Raw genomic sequence first — 22438 nt, forward strand, 5'->3', positions numbered from 1 at the left:
GTAATCCAACCCATAAGACAAACATATTTATTATAATATATGTTCAAAATATATCAAGCTATGTGTATTCAATTATTTTTTAATTCATATAATTATATAGTTGAATAAAATTAAAACCTTTAATATTTATATATATATATATATATATATATATATATATATATATATATATATATATATATAATTCACAAATAATGAAAAAAGAAATGAACACATTGAATTAAACATGACTAAAGGGTTAAAAACCCTTTTCTCTATTTATATATTAATAATTATAATATATTAATAAAAATATTAAGATCGGAGAATCTCCCCCACCTTTCGGTTTAGATATTGTGATTTCTGCTCTTAATATTTGATCTAATATATTAAGACTCATAATGTGGGCATGCAAATGCTTTGCATGGGATGACCAACCAGTGGTTGCTTTTAAAGGCCAAAGCAATAAAAACATACATGTTTAGAGTCAGTGAAGTTTAAACAACGAGTTAAACACACAGCTCTCATTTTTATTATTCTACTGGGAAAATATGCATATGCATGATCGAACAATTTTTAAAACATGAAACAAAAAGCCTCATGCATGTCTTTTATTTAAAATAATACCCTCCCACTAAAAATAGGTTAAAATTAAAAATATTTTGAATTGAGATTAAAGATCGGGAAAATCTCTAAAATTAACTGATATGATTTCCGTCTTCCAAATTGTGCGCTTAATATTTGATCTAATATATAAGACTCGTGAAGTGTGTGTGCATGAATATGCTGTGCATGGGATGACCCAAGCAGTGGACGCTTTTAAGGGCCAGAACTATGAGAACATAAATCTTTGATATTAATACGAGGTTTAACAGGGAGTTAAAAACATGCTTATGCATCAGGCTCGATCGTTAGCGCTGTAGCTTGTTGTTAGCTTCGCGTTCTCCGGATGAATGTTGTTGTTCCGCGTGCTCCTGCGGCTCTGCGCAGTGTGTGTCTGCGGAGCTCCGCCCTCCCTGCGCACTGCGGCCCGCCCAGCGCCCGCTAACTCCCGCTCCAGCCCTGCCCGAGTCTGGGGGAATCCGACGGCCTGCCTGCCCGGGGAAAATCTGGAGGCCGCCCCGCGCGCTGATCTATGGTAGGTGCGCCGATGGCGACGAATCGAACCGCGCGGGTTTCATCCCACGCCACGAGAGCTTAACGCGCTGTTTTTGCACGTTTTGTTGCATTGTGTTGCGGCTGGAGACGTGAGGCCTCGGATTGGCCGCCGGGCCCCGGGCCTCACGCAGGCCGCGATCAGGCCTTGTGCACCGGGGGTGGGTTATTGTTTATAAACGCTCGTGCAGGAGCGCGAGACCAACCGCCCCTTTGTTTCAAAGCAAAGTGCGCGTACTCGCATGCATACATGCGTGCGTGAGAATAAAGCGCGTGATATTTAGTAACTCAAAATGGCGCGCAGGCTGGTTTTGTTTTCAGTGCAAGGGGGGAAATTATGGTCACAAGACGCCATGTTTATGTCCGGTTTCAGGTGCTGAAATGCGAGGAAACCTTCAGCGCGCGGGGGGTGGGATGCTACTGCTTGCTGCTGCACACATTCTTCTCGAATGCATGAAGCTTCGACTGTTTCCTGACGTGCACGAAGCATTTAATGCGTTAAGCGTCGGGTTTCAAGATGCATTGCATCATTTTATAAAATGCATTACCGCTTATTGGTGCTCATGTTTAAATTCACGTCGCTCTTCTTGTCGCAGTCATTTGCACATTAAAGGGACATGCACGTCCGTCAGTAATCTGTTCATATTTATCAGTAGCCTGTCTATCTGCTTTCACATTTCTCTGTTTGCATGCATATTCATTTATATGTCATTCAAGCCTATTGCATGTTTACATTGACAACTAACCTAGTTCTTGAAGACTGTCACATTGTTATGATTCCCACTAGTCCTAAAGCTATGAGAGCTTTATTCTCTATTTACATTGTTACTTCTGCTGTGAATGGTTATTTAACTATTTTTGTCTGTGGCAGACATTCCAGATTAACGGTTTGTGTTGCTGTGTTAGTTGTGCCGTGGCCAATGAAGAATAAAGACGATGAATGAGGAGGTGACAAGGCTTGCTCTGCGTTCCCAGGAGCCGAAGATTATTCTGCATGGTTCAGGTAGGAAAGATGCCATGATGTTTGCTCAATCATTTGTCTGTCGCACTTAATACTGTGTTGTGTTGGTATTGTTCTAAGAGACAGTACAGAAACAGTGTTATTGACCACAGAAGATGATTTAAAAATGTAACGTTTAAATCTGTATTTTTTTTATTAAAATATTGTATTTTGTTTACTTATGTTTACTCTAGCATATACATATATAGGCATATACGACATGTGAATATGAATACATCATCAATTATGTATTGTAAATCATAAATAAAGCTATAGTTTTTAATAATATAGAATTATTATGAATAACATACTTTTTCATGTAATAAAAATGTATAATGCAATTTTATATAACTAAATGAAATGTAATTATGAATATATAATTGTATGTATTGTGTGAAATGTTTTATATCTGATATTTAATTATTAATATGTAACTAAATATTATATAATAATATTCTTAAAATTGCAAATTTTGTAAATGCTGCAACACACAACAAAATTATTAAATTAAGAATATTTCTTAATACTTTTTACATATTAAAAATTATGTATATATTTTTTATTTATACATTACATTTACATATTTTTAATTATAATTAAATTTTATATATATATATATATATATATATATATATATATAAAATTTAATTATAATTAAAAATATGTAAATGTAATGTTATTATGTGTCATTTAAATGTAAACATTTATATAATTATAATAAAAGAATACATAGTTTAACTCATTTAATATATATTTAATTATGCATAATTATCATTATTATTATTAACATTAAAAATATATAAAATGCTACAATATGCAATGAAATATAAAAAAAAAATTGCATTGAAAATATATTTTTATAACATAATCCTAATAAATTATAATTAGAAATAAGCTTTATATAATACAATTTTTAATGCATATAAATAGAATAAAAAAAAATTTTTTACATAAAAATGTGTGTGTGTGTGTGTGTGTGTGTGTATATCTATATCATTATGAATAATAATAATTATAATATATCATCATGATGTATGATTTAGTGTTGTATTACAGTGTCACAAAGCCGATATGATACAGAATAAATCTATAGAGTGAACTGGTGTGTATGGATGGGTCATTATGTAGGTGTGTGTGTTGTCTCAGATGAGGGCGGAGCTGGGGAGGAGGAGGAGTACGTGGTGGAGCTCCAGGAGACGGTGCTGGTGTCAGAGGTGGAGGGCGAGGCCGCCTCCGTCCAGGGCTTCTCCTCCGACGAGCTCGTCATCCAGGACGCAGTAGAGGATGTGGTCGCCGAGTACGTGCACTGTGACGATGACGAGGGTGTTGCTGTGGAGACCTGTGTGATGTCACTGGAGGAAGAGGAGGATGGTGTTGCCATGGCAGAGATGACGGAGGGGAGGGATGCTGAGCACGACTCGGACGGCTGCGGAGATTACCTCATGATCTCCTGTAACTCATTCACTCACTCTGTGCTTCATTAGATCTGTTGAGCGTTTGTTTCAGTGTTCTACTGTTTCAGCTCGAGTTATTGAAGTAATTCTACTTAAACTCATTCCAGTTCGTTTACCAAGGCTACATTTATTTTTTTCATTTTTTTTTAAAACATATTTTTATTGAAAGACATGGGCCATAACAATAACATTTAAAAAAAAAAAAAAAACTAAACATTTTAAATATATTTTAACTATCTTCCCACACCCACCCACAGCATCCAAAAAAACCAAAAAAAAAAACAGTTACACAGGAATAGTTATTATACAAAGGCTGCATTTCTAATTCTCATGAAATTTCTTTTCTATGTTTTTCATCTGAATGTTTAATGTCTTCACATACACAAAAAAATAATAGTAATAATAATAATAATAAATAATTTATATTTTTTTATTTATTTCTAATTTTAATTCAAGTTTTTAGTAATTTATTTATTTGATTTATTTCAGTTTTTGATATATTTTTACTTGTGCATTGTTAGTAGTTATAATATAATATAATATAAATAAAGTTATATTTTTTTTTATTTGTTATTTTAAGCTTTATTTCATTTTTAGCTACATTTCCTAGTTTTTTTTTTTACATTTTCATCTAATGTTTGTTTAATTTTAGTTGTTAAAAATCGTATATATTCAGTTTTTAATAAAGTTTTTTTTTATATATTATTCTCATTATGTGCTTTTGTAACTTTTATTTATTTATTTATTTACTTATTTTGTTCTTTTGCTCACTTATGTGCCAGTTCATTATTAAATCAGTTGTTTGTTTGTTTGTTTGTTCGTTTATTCAATTATTCGTTCATTTGTTACTGTTTGAATAGTTTGGACAACGTTTTCAAACTGTACTTAATTGTCATAAAATAGACATTAACACTTGATTGTGTTACCATAATATTTAATAATAAGTAGTATTTTGTTTTACTTTTATTTTGTAAATACCACCATTGATGTGTTCATGTGATCTAAGGTTTTAGTAATGCCACTCGTCTTTAGTTTAGTTTTCTTCTCGTTTGTCTTCATCATCAGTTGATAATGCTGCAGTGTGTTGTTCCCTGTGTAGTGGACGAGGCGGGGAAGATGGTGTCTGGAGACGGAGACGAGGTGACCGTCGAGGGGGCGATAGATGACCAGGAAGTGGAGAAGGACGAGGACGGACAGGAAGTCATTAAAGTTTACATCTTTAAAGCAGACTCTGGAGAAGACGACCTCGGTGAGTGAACAACAGACTTCAGCCTTTATTCCTGAACAGTTACAGTATTTATTAAGTATCTTGAAACAGCTTTTATTTGTGTGTTTTTCTTTTTTCTTTGTGTTTTAGGTGTTTTTATTTATTTATTATTATTTAAATGTTAGTAATTTTAGTATTTCATCTTAAATGTTTGTTTTTCCATGTAATGTTTGTTTTATTTTATATCTTCAGTTTGTCATTAAAAATTAATTTACTTCATAGTTATGTGCTTTTGTCTTTATTACTATTTTTTATAATGTTTTATAATATTATATTTATATATATATTTTTTTTTATATTCATATTGTTTTAGCAATTTTAGTATTTCATCATAAATTTTTTTTTTTTATATATCTTCAGTTTGTTATAAAAAATGTATTTAGTTTATAGTTATAGTTTGCCATAAAAATAATTTAATTTATAGTTATGTGCTTTTGTTATTGTTATTAGTTTTTGTAGTGTAATATAATATAATATAATATAATATTATTCTTTTTTTAATATTTGTATTGTTCTGGTTATTTTAGTATTTTATCATAAATGGTTTTAATTTTATATTTGTTTTATTTTACATCTTGGTTTGTCGTTAAAAATGTATTTACTTCATAGTTATGTGCTTTTGTCTCTATTACTATTTTTTATAATGTTTTATAATATTATATATATATTTTTTTAAATTCATATTGTTTTAGCAATTTTAGTATTTCATCATTAATGTTTTTTTTTTTTTCATTTTATGTTTTTCTTTTTTTAGATTCAGTTTGTTATAAAAATATTATTTAGTTTATAGTTGTGTGCCTTTGTCTATATTACTAGTTTTTACTAATATATATATATATTTGTAATCATCTTAGAAATTTGAGCATTTTATTTTAAATGTTTGTTTTTCATTTTGTGTTTGTGTTTTATTTTATTTTATATCCTCAGTTTGCCATAAAAAATTAATTTAATTTATAGTTATGTGCTTTTCTTATTGTTATTAGTTTTTATAATATAATATAATATAATATTATTCTTTTTTTATATTTGTATTGTTCTGGTTATTTTAGTATTTTATCATAAATGTTTCTCATTTTATGTTTGTTTTATTTTATATCTTCAGTTTGTCGTTAAAAAATTCATTTAGTTTAGTTCTATGCCTTTGTCTTTATTATCAGTTTTTATAATTTTATATAATATAATAATATACTTAAAAAAAATTATTTGTATTCATTGTCTTAGTTTTTAGTAATTTAAGTACTTCAACTTATTTAAGATTTCTATTTTCGTTTGACTGTATATTATTGATATTTTAATTATATTTTAATAATAACAATATCTATTTTAATAGTTTTAGTCAACAGTAGCAGCACTACCTTCAGTTCAGTGATGGAGAAGTTAAAACACGCTGCAGATTCACGTTCTCTGTCGATCCTAATGGGGTTTTTCTTCAGTTACAACTTCAGTAATGATCCAGTTATGATGCATCATGATTGCAAAGATTTGTATCCAAATGTGATTTTTCGGACTATAAGTCGCACCTGAGTATAAGGCGCATCAGTCCAAAAATACATCATGATGAGGAAAAATATATATATAAGTCGCACTGTACTATAAGTCCCATTTAATTAGAACCAAGAACCAAGAGAAAACATTACCGTCTCCAGCCGCCAGAGGGCGCTCTATGTCTTCAGTGTAGACTACAGGAGAACTGAGCAGCATAGAGCGCCCTCTGGCGGCTGCAGACGGTAATGTTTTCTCTCGGTTCTTGGTTCTAAATAAATGTGGTTTATAGTCCAGTCCTGGGGCTGTTATTTAGTGCTGTGTCTGTGTGTAGGAGAGCCGGTGGATCTGGCTGAGCCCGTGGTTCGTCCGCTCAGAGAGAAGATGGTCTACATGTCTGTGGGAGACGCTCATCACACACAGACTGATGGTGAGAAACTCTCAGCAAATCAGTATATTTTCATGATTTCTGAAGATCGTGTGACACTGAAGACTGATGCTGGAAATACAGCTGTGCATCACAAAAATACATTATTTTTTTTCACAATATTACTGATTTTACTGTGTTTTGAAGCAATAAATGCAGTCTTGAAAATGCCATGCAACTATAGAAATGTGGCATATATTTGTTGTTGCTTATCAAAATGCCACATCAATGTAACATAAAACTAATTAGCTCACATCAAACTGTTTCACAAACTAGTATGATGAAATAAGTGGGTTTTGAGTCTTTCGTTCTGAACCGAAGTGTTTTGCATAACGTGAAGCTGTTTTATCCGTGTTGTTATCGTGAAGTAAACCTAAAAATACAAAAATATTATGTTTATTGAAATAATGCTAACTCAAAATAAAATATGTAATGGTTGTAAAATTGCTAGAAATAAAACTGTTATAAGTTAAGAAGAATTAAATGGACTTAAAAACTAATGAAAATTATAAAACCATACAACAAAATTACTAAAATGAAAACAAAATCTATTATTAATAAAACGGATTTTTACCCTTCATTTGATATGAATCCTCTGATCTTTTGATTTGCATCTTATAAGCTCCATGTACAATGTAATTTGAAAAGTATTTCCTTCACTGGATTGTCCAAAAATAGCATGATTATTAAATAATAATATGACTTTAATATATAACATTTCCTATTAAATACAGTTTTAATTAAATGTATATTATTCTATATTAAGTACGGTTTTATTTTATTTTATTAAATGTGTTTTCAATAAAATATGGTTTTATTTAATATAAAATATTTTATATGAAATAGTTAAGTATTTTTTTTAATGACTATATAATGATGTTTAGTGATCTAAAGTGATTCACACTAATTTAGCACATGATTTATTATATAATTGTTTAATATTATTATTTAATATGTAATAATTTATATTTAATTCTTTTTAATTTAAAGTATATTTTATATTAAATACAGATTTATTTAATATATACTATTTTAAATTAAATACTGTTTTGTTACATTTTTTATATAATTTTTCTTTACAAATAATATTAAAATAATATTTAATATTATTTATATATATATATATATGTGTGTGTGTGTGTGTGTGTGTATGTATGTATATATATATATATATATATATATATATATATATAATTTTTCTTTCTTTTTTTTTTTTCTTTTTTTTTTTTGTATTAATGTTTTTAATTTCCATCAGAAATAAGTGTAGTGTGATCTATAGCATTAATGTGATATTAAGTAATATAACAGTAAACATGTTTGCTTAATTTCGGCTGCAAAAGCTCAAATAGCCATTTAGTTTTGCTTAAAGCACTTTGTTCTTTCTGAGCTACAAATGTCAAATGATGTCACTTTTTTTGGGAACATGTAAAACCATTGTAGACTTTGAGGAGGACGTGTTTCTGAACGTCTGACACCTTTGGTTCCAGTTTTGAGAATGCAGTCAGAAATGAGATGTTTTCAGAGCTGATATGAAGGATGTGTTGGAGATGCTCGTCAGCTGGTGACGTGTAGTTCCCGTGCTGTGTGTGCAGGCGGCTCCAAGCTCTCGGACGAGGTGTACATGGAGGTGGTGGTGGGAGGAGAGGAGCCGGTTCCTCACGACAGAGCGTATGACAGCACGGCCCTCAGCAAGGACTTCATGCCGGTCGCGTGGGCCGCTGCATACGGTCAGGAGGATGCACTTCACTGACACCACACACCCTGATCATGTAGAAACAGCAGCCTTAATAGAGTCGGTTCATTACGAAGAACACGCTGCATGCACACAAGACGAGCGTTATCAAACACAGCGCTGGCTATTGATTCACAAGCTTTTGATTCAATTCTGAGATCGATTTGATTAAAAACAAATATATTTTTTGGTATCTCTGAAAAAAATTATAGTTTTTATATTCTGTTTTCACTTTAATTTTACAGTTTTATTTAATTGTCAATTTTAGTTTTTGTTTCACTTCTTTTAATATAGTTTTTGAAGTACTAAAATAACTAAAATAAAAACATTTTATTAACATTTTATAAATGTGTATAATAAAAATTTTTTTTTTCAATATTATTTTTATTTTATTTATTAAAATGTTTTATTTTATTTTTTAACTAAATGTAAAATTATATAGACATTGACGAAAAAAATAAAAAAAAAAATATATATATATATATATATATATATATATATATATATATATATATATATATATATATAAATAAATATAAAATGAGTTATTATGAATTTTTATTTAACTTTTAGTAATTTTTGTAAATCTATGTCAGTACAATTTAGTTAAACTAAATTAAAATGGTAAAAATGACAGACACACAATAAAATTACTTAAACCGAAATTAAAATTAATTTGGAAATATTAAACACTTACTTAAAAAAAAGTTACTTAAAAATGTATAAAAACAATATTGTTTCAGTTCTCTGTAAAATAGAGCCAAATTAAAGAGTGTGAAAACGGGATTTACTTGAATTTCATGTTTTGAAATTTGAAAGCTGAGACTTTGTTTCTTATCAAAAGTAACAAAGCACAAAGTTTATTAATTGTGATTTTCGTTTGTTAGGTGCTACAAACAATGTTTAGTGAAGTTTTGTTTGCGAATCAGTAGAAAGCAGTACAGACTAAAAGACTGATCTCGAGTGTTTTTCTGTTTATTTATGGATGTAATCCTTGCGTGTTCAGTGATAGAGGTTGACTGATGTGAGCGTCTCAAAGTACAGTGATGTTGTGGTCGTGTTTCTTCTGGTTGTGAATCTGCTGGTGTGTGTTTGGGAAGCAGGTGCGGATGAGGGCTGTGAGAACCGGAACGGAGCAGCGAGCGCATTACTGCACATTGACGAGTCAGAAGCACTGGACAAACTCAGCCGGCAACACGGCAAGAACAAGAGACGAGCCGAACCCCGACAGGTCCAGACAGGTACCAGCACGCTCCGCTCTCACTACATGATCAATACATCAGGAATTGCTCTGAAAGTGCTGAACTTTAGAGAAAATCGCAGGTTATGTCGGATGTTTGTGGATTTATGCATCACGCTGCAGGACCGTTTCAGACGAACTAGTGAAATCAAAATAAAAAAATAAAAAAGTTGACCATTCAGAGCAGAAATGTACATTTTGTAATATGCTAAATTATATATACATTTCTACCAAATATTTTATTAATTTGTAAATTTTAAATTGACATTTCAGTTTTAAATGTCTCATTTGCTTTGTATTTTAACTGTATGTTGTATCCAGTATTATTTTAGTAGTATTATTTTTTATTATTTTATTTTTAAGTTAAGTTTAAGTTAGTTTAAACTAATTTTTTATTTTTTTATTCATCCACTATTTTATTTGGTTTCATAATTATTTCTTAAAACAAAAATATTTTAATAGTTTAGTTAAAAAAATCCAGATTGTTTCTACATTATATCAGCTAGTGTCTACCAAGTGTTTTATCTTCTCTTTCTTTTTTATTTTTGTTGTTTTCAGTTTACATTTTGATTGATAGTTGATAGTTTAATTTTAATAATTTAGTTGTTTTGTGTGTGTGTGTATATATATATATATATATATATATATATATATATATATATATATATATATATATATATATTAGGGGTGTAACGGTTCACAAAATTCACGGTTCGGTTCGATACGATACACTGATGTCACGGTTCGGTTCGGTTCGGTTCGGTTCGGTTCGATACGTTTTAGATACAGCAAAATGTAAAAACATCTCAACTTTTCAGAATGCCGCAAGCGCACCGCGGGTCATGTGACAAGAACTAACCAATCAGCTTCATCCTTTCCCGTAACAACGTTGAGAGCTCAGCCAAGATGAAGGATCAGCTGATCATAGTTGTATATGGATTGCAATTTTGAAATAAATTTAGTAGCAGAGCTACTGCAAGCGATTTTTAGAGCTGCAAATCCATTTATCCTTCGCTGAAATTTCCGCGTCTCATGGAGAGAGCACGTCATTGTTGCTTAGCAAAGACAGACGCCTCATGAGCGCTTCTGCCCGAGCGCTTTGGAAAGGAGGAGAAAGACGCGCTTAGCGTTTTCCATGCGTTTTTAGGCACGATATGTGAACGGCCCCTAAGGCGCTCGCTCACTCAGCACGCGCTGAAGGCTCGTTGCAAAATGTCGAATGCCTTTAACAGACCAGAAATATAAGATCCTAAAATAACCAACAGGTCTGGTGTTTGGGTTGGATTCCCTGTAAGCTATAGTTTCTAAATGCTGCAGGGATAGTTTGCTGCGTGCATGTTTCTCCTTTTTTTTCGTCTTTTCCCAGATAGTACTGACGCATATATCCCAGATATTCCCGCTGGTGTTTTTTTTTTTTTTTTTTGTATTCCCGCTGGTGTACCCTGTCATGTTGCAGATGCGACATACCGTTGTTTTTTTATCCACCACTCTCTTGCCATCACCATTATAGCTTAAAGGGAATCCAAAGTGCACCCAAACACCAGACCTGTTGGTTATTGGAGGATCTTCTCATTTCTAGTCTGTTAAACGCATTGGCTATTTTGCAACGAGCCTTCAGCGTGTACTGAGTGAGCGAGCGCCTGCTGAGTAGCCTAACATAAACATATAAGATGGTGTTTTTTTCTTCTTCGGGAGTGTCAGGGGCGTTGCCTGTTACGTTGTTTGGGTTATTGGGCTACCTTGTTGAACGCATATCATTATATTTCTCTCTCTCTTTTTTTTTTTTTTTTTTCAAATATAATTAATTACTCCAACGAACCGTTCGGTATACATAATGCGTACCGCGTACCGAACCGAAAGCGTCGTACCGAACGGTTCAATACGAATACGCGTATCGTTACACCCCTAATATATATATATATCTCCTTTTTTTTTTTTTTTAGTTCCATTTTCATTTATTTATTCCCGGACAGTAATTTAGGTGTTAGTCAATTTAGTTTATCAATTTAAATTAAGTGAAAGTTTTGTGGATTATCAGCTTCTTGACACTAGAAATATTTTTAAATAATAAATTTCTTAATTTCAGTCCGGTCGATACGATATAATTCCGATGAAAAAATTATAATAAAAAAAAAAAAAACAATAATACAGCCTCCAAGCTTTTGAATGGAATGGTGTATTATGTTACAAAAGCTTTTCATTTCAGATAAATACTAATCTTTGGATATTTCAATTCATCAAAGTATCCAGAAAGAAAATTTACTTAACTGTTATAAATATTAATAATCAACAAATCAGTATATCAGAATGAATTCTAAAGATCATGTGACACTCCATATATATGCATTATATCGGTTATTGGCTTCAAAACTGGTTTTCTTTTTTATCCTCTCACTTTTCGGTCTTCTCTCATTTCTCATCAGCAATCATCATCGGTCCATACGGACAGCCTCTTACCGTCTACCCCTGCATGCTGTGCGGTAAGAAGTTCAAATCCCGCGGCTTCCTCAAGCGCCACACTCGCAACCACCACCAAGACTTGTTGAGTCGCAAAAAGTACCAGTGCACGGACTGCGACTTCACCACCAACAAAAAGGCCAGTCTGCACAACCACATGGAGGTGCACGCGCTCAGCAACAAAGTGCCGTTCGAATGCGAGGACTGCGGTAAGGAGTTCCACCAGCAGGCGGCGCTGTTCTCGCACCGTCTCCAGCACCACCAACAGGAGCAGAAATCGCCCACGGCCATCGCGTCGCCGCTTTCTCCCGCCGTTGCAGCCAAGACGCACAAATGCAAGTTTTGCGATTATGAGACTGCCGAGCAAGGGCTGCTCAATCGCCACCTGCTGGCCGTGCACAGTAAGAGCTTCCCGCACATTTGCGTGGAATGTGGCAAAGGTTTCCGCCATCCGTCGGAGCTAAAGAAACACATGCGCACGCACACCGGCGAGAAGCCGTACTCGTGCATGTACTGCGATTACAAATCGGCCGACTCGTCCAATCTGAAAACGCACGTCAAAACGAAGCACAGTCGCGAACTGCCTTTCCACTGCGAGCGCTGCGGCCAAACCTTCAGTGAGGAGGACGAGCTGACGCAGCATGCATCCACGCATGAGGACGCTCGGGGACACCAGTGCAGTCACTGCGACCATCGCAGCTCCAACTCCAGCGACCTTAAACGGCACGTCATTTCCGTGCACACTAAAGACTACCCGCATAAATGCGCCGTCTGCGGGAAAGGCTTCCACCGGCCGTCCGAGCTTAAGAAACACTCGGCGTTGCATAAAGCCAAGAAACTGCACCAGTGCCGCCACTGCAACTTCAAAATCGCAGACCCGTTCGTTCTCAGCCGCCATATCTTGTCTGTTCACACTAAGGAGCAGCAACAGCAGGCACAGTCGCCGACTCCGCCCACACAGGCGTCGCCACCTCAAGCCCCGCCCACAGAAAAGCCCGCCCCCAAGAGGACTATAGGTGCGGCGCAGTTAGCAGCACCCGCTGTAAAGAAATCCGGCGGCTCGAAGGGTCCACGAGAAAGGAGGGTGTATCAGTGTCAGTATTGCGACTACAGCACAGGAGACGCGTCTGGCTTCAAAAGACACGTTATTTCCATCCATACTAAGGACTATCCTCACCGCTGTCAGTACTGTTCGAAGGGCTTCCGGAGACCTTCAGAGAAAAACCAGCACATTATGAGACACCATAAAGACCTGGTGCCGGCGGAATGAGCACTTCCCTTTTTCTCAAAACACACTAAACAGCCAGTGATTGAGATCACCATCCTTCATGTTGGCAACCTCTGTATTGGGCTTCTCACCAAGACCCCTCATGCAAAGCAGTTGTGTGTGTTGTGTCTGTATGCAAGAGACAAATAGTTGATTTAGTGATTTAGACTGGAAGTGCTTTCACATTGCTTATGTTCACATGGTCTGCAGTCTTAAAGGCACAGTTCAGCCTGAAATGACATTTCTGTTGTTGTTTATGCACCCTCCTGTCTTTGTTTTCTGCTAAAGATAGTTGGCGGGAAAACTGATTTGGTTCGCATTGACTTCCATTGGAACACAAAGAAGATATTTGGAAGAATGTTGGTAACTAAAACCATTTGGGTTCTCATTGAATTTCATCATTTGGACAAAAAAATACAATTGAAGACAATGGGAACAGAAACTTTCTTGTGTGGGACATAAAATAAGGCATTTTGTCGAATGTTGGGAACTAAACCGTTTTGGTTCCAATGGACTTCTATTGTTTTTTTTTTTTGTCCATACAATGGAAGTCAATGGGAAGCAAAATATAGGACTTTCTTTCTTGTGTGGAACCATATACCATTTTGGTTTCCATCAACATTCATTGGAACACAAAAAGATGATATTTTGAAGACTGTTGGTACTTAAACCATTTTGGTTCTCATTGACTCTCATCATTTGGACTAAAAAATTAAATTGAAGACGATGGGAACCAACACTTTCTTGTGTGGAACATAAAATAATACATTTTGTAGAATGTAGGGAACTAAACAGTTTTGGTTCCGATGGACTTCTGTTGTTTTGTTTTTTTTGTCCATACAATGGAAGTCAATGGGAACCAAACATTTCTTGTGTGGAACACAAAAGAATACATTTTGTAGAATGTTGGTTCCAATGGACTTCTATTGTTTTTTTGTCCATACAATGGAAGTCAATGGGAACCAAAACATAGGACTTTCTTCCAACAATATGTTCTGTGCCATTTTAGTTCCCATTGAACCCAAAATGAAGCAATTTTGAAGACTGTTGGTAACTAAACCGTTTTGGTTCCCATTCACTTTCTTTGTAACACAAAAGAAGATATCTTGTAGAAAGCTGGGAAATTAACATTAATGGTTCCCATTGATTTTCCATTGAAGGACAAAAGATTAAATGGAAACCGAAAAGCTATGGCTTTCTTCTGTGGAAGAATGTTTGGAACTAAATGGTTTTGATTCCCATTGACTTCCATTGAAACACAAAAGAAGATATTTTAAGAAATGCTGGGCGCCGAAGAGCTTCGGTTCCCATTGACTTACTTCCATTGCCTTTTTTGTCAATACAATGGAAGTCAATAAGAATGGAACATTCTTCAAAACATATTATTTTGTGTTCCACAGATGAATGAAAGTGGTTTGGAATTTACATTTTTGGGTGGTCTATCCCTTTAAATAATAAGTAAATTATGACACTTCATTTTGGCTGGATTGTTCCTTTAACTTCAGATGCATTTCATGTATCTTAACGGATGAAACTAACCCGTTGGCCTCTGGGATCAGGTGTGTATTCCTGAAGCATTTTAGAGTATTAAAAGCAAACATATCCTCTCTGAAATGCTTTATGAATATTGGACAATGTGATTGATCTTGCACTTTACCAGAATGCCTGTCTGATTGCTAGCTGTTTGAAAAACATGGACACCAGGAAATGTTTTTATTGTTCAGATTAATACCAGGCTGTTTTCCTTTGGCACTGAGGACATTGCCTTATTTTGCAACCTCTAGGGGATATCTGGTCTCTCAAACCTTTAATGATCGCAAAAAGAGCACATGATCTGATCTGATGAAGACGATGAGGGAAAAACAGATGCAGCATCATCTGTATTGACCAATATATCTGAAACGAATAGCTCACCATGAAATCAAAAAAGCCATTTACTCTCCAAACATGAAATCGTAGTCCTCTGAGTCCAGATGAAATGTTAGTTTTAGCTCAAAATCAAGCTTTCATGTGAATTCACGTTTGCTCGGTTCCTTAGAAGTGTGAAGACTTGGAATATTTAATGTTAAAAAGTTGTGTAGTCTGTTTTTATGGTGCTTCCACAAATGCTTTCACTGTATGAGAAACATATTCTTGGACATTCAGCTTGTCTTTTTATGACCCGTAGAAGATGAAAAAAGTAAACGTTTGAAACTACATGGAGAAAAACTTTTTATTTTTTTGGTGAACTATTCTTTAAAGGTTTACGCAGAACTAAATGTCTTCTGCATTACTTGCTGGATCATGAATGGTTATTTTAAAGTATCTCTGGTGTTTTGGCTCTGTGAGACCAGATAACCCCTTTAGAAAGATTTTAATCATGCAAACGTAATGTTTTCTTAAGTTGTAAGATGACCCTTAATGTATTTCACTTGGATGTTTGGGACCACAGAGATGTGAACTAAATAAATCTCATGTAAAGAGCATGCCTGGGTCAAATTAAACCCCAAAACCATGAGAAAAAAACAGATTTTCCCTCCTAAATGTATGCTAATTTAAATACAAATCATTTTATTGCAGTAGATTTTTATTTTATGTATTTTTTTATCTTACTTTACACCGTGATGTAAACAACCATCGTAAAAATAAACAATAAATTATTAAAACTAAAAAAAAAGCACCTGAAAAATAAATTTGGTTGTGCAACAATTTCCACTCATTAAATTTCACAATTAATTACAATGAAACACTGAAATAGATGTGACATTTTAAATAAAGACTTACATAGTACTCCAATCTTATTTATTGACAGTGTATTATCATCTTCATACGTCAGTGATTCACATTTAATTCAATGTGTTACATGCTCACTCTTCATAAATATTTATGAATTTTAATAGCAAAAATAAAATAAAAATATTTACCGCAATGCAATGATTTGTATTTAAATTTTCACTAGTGTTAAAAAAATACATTAATTATGTTGCGATGCAAAAATAGTTTCAAAATAGAATTAATCATTTGTTTCTCTTTAGTTTTTGGGGTTAAATTTTACCTGAGCATTTTTTTTTTTTTGAGATTCAGCCATATGTAATCTTTTTATATTACAGAATGCCAATCAAAAAAAAAATAATAATAATGACCTCTTTGAAGCCAATTTTATCCATGATGTGCAGGTTTTATTTGATTTAAAAATGACCAATTACAAATGATCTTTATGTATGTATGTATGTTTATGGTTTCTACTCAAAGCAATGCATCAGATATGTTTGCCGTTGCCAATAACCTTTTCTCCTGGTGACTCTCTCGTCTTGCCGACTTCATAGTGCTGGTCCTGTTTGGCTGCGTTCACAATGCAAATACACACTAATGCGCACTATTTGTCTTAACTAGGCTGGCATCCTTTACTAGAGACAAAAAGCTGGAATCGACAAGGTGAGTCGTGTTGGAAATGCACTGTTTTGTGTTTGTATGTACCGTGAATCGGATCAAATAACGCTTATTCGGGTCACTATTCCACTGATGGATGATGTCACATCCAGCTTGCATGTGATTGGCCGGGGGTTTCCAGAGGAAGCACTGAAGCAGCGTCTCTTTGTGTCCGAACAGCACCATGATTGCAATGATTGGAGGAAAGGATGGCATTGGTCGAGAAGGCCCTTCCTCTCTCTTCTCTCTCCCTGTGATCATTTTTATACCGCAGATATTTATTTGGTCACCGTTTGAACTTTGTTGTATAGTTAAATGTAAGTAGGAATCTATGGGACTATAACTTATTGTTTTGTACACAGAGAGAGTGTAGATGTTAATACTTCGGAAAGAGGAGTTTGTGTTGTCATGGATGTATCTTCACATTTGTTTATAAAATGACAAAACAGGAAATAAAAGGCAAAGTATTTTCCTGCATCCTCTGTTCTTTATTATGGAAACGCCATTGTGTTAAGTGCACAACATTTAAGAGATCTGTTCATGTGTGATATAGTGAATGTATTTTATTTCCATTTATTCATGTGGTAGATGCTTATGTCTAAAGCAATTTACTGTGATTTACTTCAAGATTTATCAGTAAGTGCATCAGATTTATTATTTTATATGCATGCAATATCAGTCAAGTACTTCGGACACACATGACTTGTTTCTCAAAAATGTATTGTATTAACTGTTTTATTAGTTTTAATGTTTTTCTGTTTTGATTTGAAAGGTTTTAGTCATTTTGTTGTGTTTTTGTCAGTAGTTTTTTATGTCTATATAAATGCGTCTATATAGTTTCTATACAAAAATGAGATATTTTGACTTGGCAACTAGGTGAAATAATTTTTTTTTTTAATTACTTAAACTTTAAGATTTTTTATTTGGATGTTGCTTTAGTTTTAAGTTTGTTTAGATTTACGTAATTTTGTTTTAATTTCAGTTTATAACCATATTTTTTAAAATATATTTTTTTAAAAATTACAAATCATTCATTTTTATATTCTGTATTTTTTGTTTACTATACGTTACATTTTTATTTCTTTTAGTTAAATCCTAAAAAAAAAAATTGTTACATAATAACACTAATTTTATGGAGACATACGTTGTCACATGTTACGTTTTTTTATAAACAAACAAAAAAGATATATTTTTTTATTTAACTTTTGCATTTTTTCACTTCTTCGATAATCTGCCGGATGTCTTTAAAAATAACTCAAATGCTCCAAAGCGTTCAATATTTAAAACAATATAAGTAGGTAATCTCATTTTCAGATCTATGCTCACAAAGTGAGACGTTTAACAGGTTAAACACATAAAATCACAACACAAATGCCTCATAACAGAGATTCACAAAAGATTTTATTGGTCCAGTCTTGTGAAGAAATAAGAAGAAAGGATGGAGAGCACTTTAAGAAGGTAAAAGCACTGATAGTGAGAGAGTGAAACACTTAAAAGATTCACTACAGTCAGAATAAATGAGTCAGGATTCACAGAGCTTCACATCAAGGGCACTCGTCTGGAGAGAAAAGATGTTCACGTCAGGCCTCCATACATTTATATTTAGTGTTTAAACGAGTGTTTTTAACAGCACTTTACCATTTTTAGGCAGGATGGCGATGTTCTCAGACAGAATGCCTTGCTCCAGAGAAAACTGAGTGAACTTGTCCAGGACGTCCTGGCTCAGGTCTGGGGCTCGGCCTGTGGTGACAGCACACACACACACACACACACACACACACATGTCCAGAGAAAACCATTCAGAATCAATGCAAACATTAGTAAATATTCTCACTATCTGAGCTGACGCTTTTTTTTTTTTGCAGCAGCACACATCACAGTCTAAGAAACGTGAGATTTAAGCTCATGAGAAATCTGTTTGACTTTCAGTGTGAAATGAAAAAATGTGGTCAAGTACTTCACTTTACCCATCAAGAACTGACTGGACTGTCGAAAACTGGGTGTTTTAGGTTTAATAAGGGGACTGGAAGGAAACATTAAAACTTGAGCTGAAAACGCAACATTTACAACAAGGTTTTAAAGCGTTTATTAATCTTAGCGAATGTTAATTTCAACATTTACTAACACATTCAAAAGTTGTATCTGTTAATATTATTTAACCGAACTACGATACAGCAAGAAAATATGACTGGCATAAACATGTTTAAAATATAAGCTTGATACTGTATATGTTTAAACAGTGAAGCTCAATTGCATATATTCATAAATATATTTAGTTTTAACCCTCACATACACATTTTTTTAAATGCATTTCACGGGCAAGAAATATAATAATATAAATTGATATATATACACATTTTACATTTCAAATATATATTTTGTTTAACATCATTGCTTACAACATATTTAAGGCGGATTTAGTTTTTTTCATCTATATGGCATCTAACCTGTATATAAGTCTGTAGTTGTCTTTAGTGAAAATGCTTGTATTCAAAGCCTGTTAAAAATGTAAAAAATGCTCCTTTTTAAAGTTCATACCGTAGAGTTTGTTGAGAAGCGTGGTGGAGTCTGCTTTGGTCTTGATGGTGTGGATCAGAGCATATTCATCATACTTCACATCAACAACACGCATGTCATTGTCAGTCTCCCAGTCTGAGGAAACACAGCATTTCTCCTTTTATTCCTGTGTAAATCACTGCTGTATTTCACGTCTAGATCAACGTTTCTTCCTTACCTTCACTGCGGAAGCTGAACTTCCCTGGGATATCCGTCTTTTGAGCCAGATGGTTCATCTTCCAGCACGAGCCATCAGGACTGGAAAGACAGGATAAAACATGAGAGGACTTTATTACTAGTTTCTTCTTTTGTTAGTGGTCAGATTCTCTTACTTGAGACTGGAATATGCCATCTCCAGATCTCCTTCATCACTGGGTGTCATCATGGCGATGCCCATCTTCATGTTCGCTTTGCGGCTGACAAACCACTCGGCATTGGTGGCGAAACCAATCAGGTACCATTTCCCAGCCACCTGTTTATAAGACACGCATCAAACATTTGGTAGCTGCCATGAAACTAAGCACCCAAAACATACACTGTCAAAATTTTAATATAAATATATATTTTTTTTTTGACTGTGTTTTGGGTATATATATATATATATATATATATATATATATATATATATATATATATATATATATATATATATAATTGTATATATACAAAAAATTAATTCAAAGTTTCATAATTTTTTTGTTCGTTTCAAAATTACACATCTAATGTTTGATGCAAGTTTTGCAATATAAAACTTTATTTTTATATATTTATATATTATATATTTTATTCTTTTTCCTTCTTTGCATGAAATAACTGAGTAGCTGCTATAACCCAGAATTCAACACTTTCTGTAAAAATAAAGTTAAGTGACATAGGTTTTAAATGATATAAAATATTATAAATAATATAAAAAGGCGTACCATTTTTTTAAATGTATTTCTGCATGAAATAATTGCTTGCTTGTATTTAGTGTAATTTTAACTAAAATTTGAACTACATTTGAACTACTGAAATAACTGAAAATATAGCTTAATCTTTTTTGCATTATAAATTTAATGTTTGATACAAGTTTTGTTCTAAATTTAAACTCATTAAAAAAAAAAAAAAATATATATATATATATATATATATATATATATATATATACACACACACACACATATAATTTATTTTGTTTTGTTGTGGTTTGCATGAAATAACTAAGTAGCAGTCACGACACTTAAACAACTCTAGTATACACTTTCTCTAGAACCTAAAATTTAGAAGTTAAAAACATTTATACACATTTTCACTACAGAACCATAATTTTTGATCATTTCTAAATTATTAATGCCATGTTTCATAACAGATTATGTAATATAAACATGAAAAACGCAAAAAATGAAAGATAGAATCAGTGTTATGCATTCTTACCCCCTTGACATCGAAGTCAGCTTGTGGCGTGACCTCTGAACTAACGGCGAGGGCACAGAGCAAAACTCCCAGCATTCCCAGCAGGACGGTTGCCATGGCTACTGCAGAGCTCAGTCTGGGGTGTGTGGGAATTCGGGGCTCGAGCTGATTTCTGAACGCAGAGTCACGCTGCAGGACCTTATATAGAGCCAAACCCCATTACATAAACACACGCCCCCTACACACACACACACACACACAAAGTGGATTAGAATAACTAAAACTAACACAAACCCTATGAGAAATATGTTTAACTTTCAGCTGCATTAATACATCATATTACTTTTTTTTTTTTTTCAGATTTAGCTAACTTGTGCAAACAGTGTTTACTGACTTTATGTAAATACAGAAACACGCACACACACACACACACACACCTCTAAAACACTTGTATATCTGTGCTGCCGGATACTCAGCACTCACATATAAATCTCAGAATCATCCATTCAGTTCTCACTTTTCATTGCGTGCAATCACACACACACACACACACACACACACACACACACACACACACACACACACACACACACACACACACACACACACACACACACACACACACACACACAGGCATAATGTTGGGTTGAGGGCCCCTTTCATTTAATTACTTTGTTATACAACAGTTGGCACAGAGGTTTGTGAGGGGGTGCATTTCCTCCTTAACCAGAGGCTGCAAGCACACACACACACACACACACACAAACACACACACACACACACACACACACACACACACACACACACACACACACCACCCCTAAAAACTCCAACATGTCAAGACAGGATCAGCTTACTTGGGTCAAAGGGGTTACACACACACACACACACACACACACACACACACACACAAAGTGAGGTCCAAAAGTTATATTTTGAACCAAACACACACATTTCACACACAAACAAAGCCTCCAGCCTTGTTTGAGATGTAAGAAAGAGCATCTTTGGATCTGTACAGAGAGTCACATGATCAACAACAATCATTTACTTCAGCTTATATATATATATATATATTTTTTTTTTTTTTTTTTTTTTTTTTTTAATAAATATATTTATAAAATTAAAATAAAATACAAACAATAATAATAAAAATAAGTGTTTTGGACCCCACCGTATGTTGTATATAATATGCCAATTTTTGATTTCATTAAAACATCAGAAGTATCAGTAAAAAATGATTTTTGACCATTTTTACTGATTTTAAAGTGTGGGGTCAGTATGATTTTTTGAAAGTCTCTTCTGCTCACCAAGGCTTCTTTATGATCTAGAATACAGTATAATTTCACATATTTTGTCTTTGTTGTCACTTTTGATCAGTGTAATGCATATTTGCTGATTAAAAGTATTAATTGATAAAAAAACAAACATTATATCAATGCCAATCCCATACCTGTGAGTTTTTTTGTGTCATAATATGTAGGCCTATTTGTATGTGTGTGTGTGTGTGTGTGTGTGTGTGTGTGTGTGTGTGTGTGTGTGTGTACACGTCTTTAAATGTGTTCCATCTGTGGTTAAAGGTTGGAAAAGAGGCAAAAATAATTAGCAGGAAAAAACATCAC

General features: G+C 33.6%; 2 protein-coding genes across 7 annotated transcripts; one reads left to right on the plus strand and one right to left on the minus strand.

Annotated features, from left to right (window-relative positions):
• The first annotated feature begins 477 nt into the window (after window positions 1-477).
• LOC128014896 (zinc finger Y-chromosomal protein 1) lies at window positions 478-17345 on the plus strand. 6 transcript variants are annotated; one of them, XR_008183727.1, is made up of 9 exons: window positions 478-1117; window positions 2041-2137; window positions 3281-3586; window positions 4688-4837; window positions 6672-6767; window positions 8357-8491; window positions 9600-9737; window positions 12160-16874; window positions 16982-17345. XR_008183727.1 is itself a non-coding variant. In XM_052598593.1 (8 exons), exons 2-8 carry the CDS (start codon window positions 2071-2073, stop codon window positions 13461-13463), a joined length of 2196 nt encoding a protein of 731 aa, XP_052454553.1. In that variant the 5' UTR covers window positions 478-1117; window positions 2041-2070; the 3' UTR covers window positions 13464-17345. The 6 variants fall into 6 exon arrangements, 4 of the variants coding, with proteins under 4 accessions (XP_052454553.1, XP_052454552.1, XP_052454551.1 ...); XR_008183726.1 differs by having other exon boundaries at window positions 781-1117; window positions 3263-3586; XM_052598593.1 differs by having other exon boundaries at window positions 12160-17345.
• Window positions 17346-18252: 907 nt separating this feature from the next.
• Window positions 18253-21003, minus strand: LOC127988131 (lipocalin). The gene is made up of 6 exons (XM_052590690.1): window positions 20838-21003; window positions 19757-19896; window positions 19603-19682; window positions 19407-19520; window positions 18507-18608; window positions 18253-18426 (listed from the first exon to the last, which is right to left on the minus strand). Exons 1-6 carry the CDS (start codon window positions 20931-20933, stop codon window positions 18413-18415), a joined length of 546 nt encoding a protein of 181 aa, XP_052446650.1. The 5' UTR covers window positions 20934-21003; the 3' UTR covers window positions 18253-18412.
• Between the last annotated feature and the right edge of the window lie 1435 nt (window positions 21004-22438).

Source organism: Carassius gibelio, chromosome A5, assembly GCF_023724105.1.
Source record: "Carassius gibelio isolate Cgi1373 ecotype wild population from Czech Republic chromosome A5, carGib1.2-hapl.c, whole genome shotgun sequence".
In the NCBI taxonomy this organism is placed as follows: Eukaryota; Metazoa; Chordata; class Actinopteri; order Cypriniformes; family Cyprinidae; genus Carassius; species Carassius gibelio.